A 5,997-nucleotide genomic window follows, 5' to 3' on the forward strand; every position below is an offset into this window, starting at 1 on the left:
ATAATTTTAAAATTTTTGAAAATTTTCTAAAAAAGACCGTTATAATTTTTTTTTAAATGTATATTTTTTTCTTTTTTCTTTCTTTCAATGTATATTGTTTTTTTCTTTGTTAACCCTAACCTAATCTCAAACTTATCTCTTCACTTTTTTCAGCTGCATCTTCTGAAGCCAATGTTAATTTCGGATTTGAAGATCACACTTGTGGCGGTGTCGACCCTCATTGTTAAGCACTGCAGAGAGTTGTGTAGTTTTAGGATTCGGACATATTTTCATCTCTCTTTCTCTCAGTGAATTTCTTCAGTGAATTTCTGAACAGGTTATTATACTCTTAATAATTATAATTTTTTATTTTTTTAATCCCAAAACGATATCATTTTGGAAATAAATGCAGATGACTTATCTGCAGTAATTACATAAATATTTTTATGATAAATATATATAGGGAAAAATGTTTCTGCACTTGATGCAGATAAGTTATCTGCATTTATTTCCAAAACAATGTCGTTTTGGTATTGAAATATTAAAAAATTATAAATATAAAAACTATTATAATCCTGAAATAAAATAAAATTATAAAAATACCATGATTTTCGTCCTAAAACGACATCGTATTGAACTTGTGCAGATAACTTATTTGCAATAATCGCAGAAAAAGCGAATATATATATATATATATATATATATATATATATATATGAGGTAAGATCCTTTGACACCGGTGTTAAATTTAAAATTTGACACCTCATCTGATAGCAGTTAGATCAAAAAAGATCAATGGTGTCACATGTTTACAAATCAGAGTCGTTGATCTTTTTTTATCTAACGGCTCTCAGATGAGATGTCAAACTTCAAATTTGACACCGGTGTCAAAGGATCTGTGGTAATATTTATATCAGCGTCAACAGATAGTACAGACATGCACGCGGAGAGATGAAATGCCTCTGCCACCTAATTATTCTCTTTGGAAGAATTCTAGAAGTTTAATCCGGTCCACTTTCTCTGGTCAAATTCAGAAGTTGATACTAAAGTGTTAATTGAGGATGTGGAGCAGTTATTAATTTGCACGTGTCCGTAAGATGAAAGTAATGATTTGATTTAGAAACATTGGTGAAACTAAATTCTGATAAGCTAATAAAAAGGATGAAGATTCTATAGCAAATGGAGCAACTTGTCTCAGTATCACTTTTCAAAGTTTAATTAATGCATTTTCCCATACATACATAAACTTATCCTATATAATTAGACACTTTATAATAAGATAAAAAAGCGGTCTGCATTCACCTTAATTAATTCATGACAATCAAGGTGCTCTCGCATGCTTCTTTTGATTTTTTTTTATTACAAGTGACGAAAGTTTACAATAATTGAATTGACTGAAACGACCTTCTTCCACTGGGTTGAAAGCGATCGAGAATCAACGTTACTGAGGACATGCATAAATTAAAGTCAGTTTATAGAATAAAAAAATCAAATCCACAATTGACTTAACGAGGAAGCAGACAATGGCATATGACATCATGACCTATTAAAATCCCATGTGCGTTTTGTCCAAGTGGATCGAATTGGAAAGTTGTGATTTTATTGACGAAATATAGGTTGACCCGTCAGGATTGACAGCACAACGAGGAACACTTTTCTTCCGTTATTTTTTCGTTGCTTATTCTTGGATTTGGGATAGGAATATATCTTCCCCAGTTCCCACCTACCAAATATATATCGAGTTTATTCTTATTCGCTCTTAAATATATATAATACATTGGAGTAATATATATATATATATATATATATATATATATATATATATATAAAAGGGTGATAAATGAACTATGAGCTTTTCAAGGACCTTTGACTTTACTCGTGAATACTTGAGTTTACATGTCTAAAATTGGTTATTGGTACCAGATTTGAATTTGTATAAAAGCTCGTTTAATAAAAAAGCTCTTTGCCCAAATTCAAAAGTTCGGCCTTAAAGCCTCTCAGGCAGGTCTAATATATTAATTTTTATTTTTATTTTTTATACTACTTGTAATAGTCCTCTCTATCTCCTCAATCCATTTCACTCTATTTTATTGGTTAAATAGACTTCTTGAATGATTTTGTTCTATATTATGCTGTTTTGATATATGTTGAATTTAGGAATATTTATCGAATTACTAGTGCTGTTGAATTTATATTCTGTTTGGATAAATTTTTATTGTCTTATTGGTTAAATAGACTTCTTGAATGATTTTGTTATATATTATGCTGTTTGGATATATGTTAAATTTAGGAATATTTATCGAATTACTAGTGCTGTTGAATTTATATTCTGTTTGGATAAATTTTTGTTGTCTTATTTTTTTAAAACAGGCTAAACCAGGTTTTTATTTTTGTAAATAAGTCAGGCCACATGTCGATAATTATATTCATAACAGGTAACAGTCTTGGTCAGGCTGACACATTTAAACACATACATAGCTTTTTAAGACCAAGACTCGACTCGGCTCGGCCGGTTAACATCTCTCTTTCTATAATACAAGTTATTAATTTGGAGGGTTTTTTTTTTCGTTTTTGTAAGATAAATTTAGCCAAATATTTTTTTATAAAATTTTTTATTATAAAAATCATTTTTGTATAATGAATAAAAAAATAAAAAATTTCTAAGAAATATTTTTGCCAAGATGGCTGGCCTTTTTTTGAAATTTTTATTTTTATTTTAGTTATAAGTTTTTCCCTTTACCCTAAAAATTTACTTTAATAATGAATTTTTCCATTATTTTACTTCAAAATCCTAAAAATAACTTTATATAATCATTAAACAGTTTTTTTAATTTTTTTTTTTGACTTTTTCTATTACTACTTTAGTAATTCCTTTTGTAATTTATTCCTCAATATCCCACCGTGTGGATGTAATCCTGGCCCGCCGAAATATCTTATACTTAGCTTTAAAAAAAATTCAAAATTCAAAATCCACATAAAGAAAGACCAATATTGTGAGTTTGTGAATAAAGTGCGACCGTGTGAGACTAAGTCCTCTATATAACTAAGTTTAGCTTCCCCATCATTCACAAACAAAACACACCCGTCAATCTCTTGCTCTCCCCCTTTCACCTCTTCTGAAAGACTGAAAGAGAAAGATTTTTATTTTCTTAAAAAAATGGACTTTGTGATGAAGAAGTGTAAGAGGGTATGCAGAAGCAGCAAGAGATTGCATGCTGAAGAAGCAGACAGTGGCAAATATGGAAAATTATCAGAGAAGCACATACAAAAGAATAAGAAGAATAAGCCTCAAGTGGCTCCGCAGGGTTGTCTTTTTGTCTACGTTGGACATGAGAGACAAAGATTCGTAATAAAGATCAAGCTCACAAACCACCCTTTGTTCAAGACTCTTTTGGATGCTGCTGAGAATGAATATGGTTATAGAAACGATGGTCCCCTATGGTTACCTTGCAATGTTGATTTTTTCTGTGAGGCATTGGCAGAGATGGAGAGCACTGAGGATGATACGGGTTTTGTTGGTTGCAACTTTCCAATGGGTCACAAGCAGAGCTCCTCAGTTTTCCACAGTCCAATGTCTTATCGTTCTAACCTGAGTTTTGCTGCCGATTATGAGCTTTTGGTATGTAAGTAAACGATCAATCATGTAGATACGTGATACAGTGATAGGATCCACAATGACCATTTATTAATTTAAGAGACTTGTAATTTGTGACTTTGTTAAACAGATTTTCTTTCATGCATGATATATGTATCTTTTCTTTATTTTTCTTTTGTTTCCTTCTTGGAGGGAAGGGGGAGAGAGATCGATATTGTAATCTAACTGAATGCTAGTTAACTACTCAAATTTTCTTTTGTTATTTTTATGCAATGAAATCTCAATCATGATCATCTCATTGAGCACTCTTGTATTTCATATTTTGCATCATTTAAGGAAAGGCAAAAGCTTTCTTGCAAGAAATTTATATTTAACCACACACATAAAATATGATATTTGTATAATATTAGAGGTAGGGTTTTTGCATATTTTAAGTAAAAAATAAATGAAAGTTATTATTATTAGGGAAAATTATTTGTACTTTTAAATGATATAAGTTTATATGTTTCACCCCCTTATAAATATGTAATGTGGGGAATACATAGTTATAAAATTAAAATTACTTTCTTTTTCTCTTCAGAAATTTGTTGGCTGACGTGGAGAGAGAAAAAAAGCAACTTTCATATTATAATTATGTATTTTCCGGAGTACCTAGTTATAAGGGATGAAATGACATAAACTTATATCCTTTAAAAGGACACAATAAACCCTTATTATTATTATTTGAGTTATTCAAGTGTGATGAGTCACATATTAGTGGGCTAAATGAAGTCCATATAAGTGGAAGAATTTATAAACCCAGTGACTTAAGGTTTTGGGTTATGACATGGTGTCGGACCCACATGCTATGGTTGATCGATGTAGCCTTAGCCCATCGGTGGTTGTTGTAAGAACCTGCACCGTTAATTAAGGAAATTAAGTAATTAATTATGTTAAATTAGGAAATGATTCCATAATTGATCCTAATAATTATTAAGAGGCTTTAATAATTATGATAAGTGATTAAGAATGCTGAAAGTCGCTTTTCGGAAGAAAAGTGTAGATACCGGTTCTGCTAGTCGGTATAAATGCGTACCGAAAAAGTATCCCGGAAAATTATAATAAGTGCATGATAATTCCTAGAATAATATATAGGACTTGTAAAATGAGTTTCAAGTTAAAATAATGAGAACTGATGCCAGAAAATGATACTGGCTATGAAAAGCGCGTACCGGAAAGGTGCTCCGAAAAATATAATAAAAATATGATAATTCTTGTAAAATTGAGTAGGTTAAGAATCCAAAGTTTGGGATTATAATGCTAAGCGTAGCTAATTAATTTAATACTGCATGTTTAATGCTTAAGTGGTTATATATACTCTTATTATGGGCACAAAACCCTAGACTCCTTTCTCTTTACGTGAGTTTGCTGAGAGTGAGACACCTGCCACCTTTCCACCTCCTTCTCCTTCCATTTGAGTCACCAAGAGACCTCATTTTCTCTTGAGTTCTTCATGAAAACTCTTTGAGTGAGTGCATTCTAGCCTTGGGAAGAAAAAAAGGGTTGTTTTTCTGAGTTCCTGCTAGCTACTGCCTTGGTGAGAACAGGGGCTGACTTTGGGTTTGAGGGGTGAGTGAACCTTGTGCTTCATTTTTGGGGGTCCAAGGAGCCACCTTTGGTGAGGAAGAGACTTGTTTGCTGCTCATTTTCGTGCACCTTGAGGGACAGTACCTTAGCATCTGAGTTGTGAGCTCCAAGAGCTATTCTTCCTCTGTTTTGGGCATTGGTAAGTGTCACCAACCTTTGTTCATGAGTTTAAGGAGTTAAATTTGATGTCTTTGCATGTAAATGAGTTAAACATGTAACCAACTGATAGTTGAACCTAAATGGACCTTAAGATGCATGTTTAAGCGCTTCTGGAAGTGTTAAAAATGGAACCTTGGAGGGATATCTTCGCGAAATATTCGGATATTTGCTCGTGAAATATCCGGATATTGATATTCGGATATTGATATCCGGATATTGCCATATGGATATCCGGATATTGGATATCCGGATATGTCCCCGAGGAATATCCGAATATTCTGGAATTTCGTATAACAGTAGCTGTGCTGTATGTACAGTAGGCTATTGGGGGTTTGTGGACCCTAGATTGATGAAGTTGAACTTCAATAATTAATGAACTAAGTCAGAATCATGTGATTAAGGGCTTGTGGCTTTGTTAGAAGTCTTAAGACGTAAAACGTAAAGGAAAGACGTTGTCTTTAAGTGTATGCTTGTAGAGTTTGATTAATGATGTATTATTGGTCCATAACAGATTGTGATACTGCTGTGTTTGGGCTTTGAGAATGTGGACTCTTGGCTTGGATAGCTAGCTTGCAAGGTAAGCTTTCGTATCCTCGGTTTAGCCATGTTGTGGTTCCACCATGTCCCATGGGGGTATG

General features: G+C 32.5%; 1 protein-coding gene across 1 annotated transcript; it reads left to right on the plus strand.

The window, feature by feature from the left end:
- Positions 1-3,136: 3,136 nt before the first annotated feature.
- On the plus strand, positions 3,137-3,610 carry LOC133316078 (auxin-responsive protein SAUR71-like). The gene has a single exon (XM_061517777.1). The coding sequence runs from the start codon at positions 3,137-3,139 to the stop codon at positions 3,608-3,610; it is 474 nt and encodes a 157-aa protein (XP_061373761.1).
- The last annotated feature ends 2,387 nt before the right edge of the window (positions 3,611-5,997 follow it).

The sequence above is a fragment of the Gastrolobium bilobum genome, unplaced genomic scaffold (genome assembly GCF_033153095.1).
Source record: "Gastrolobium bilobum isolate Gb01-03AN ecotype WA unplaced genomic scaffold, APGP_CSIRO_Gbil_v1 utg7104, whole genome shotgun sequence".
Lineage (NCBI taxonomy): Eukaryota > Viridiplantae > Streptophyta > Magnoliopsida > Fabales > Fabaceae > Gastrolobium > Gastrolobium bilobum.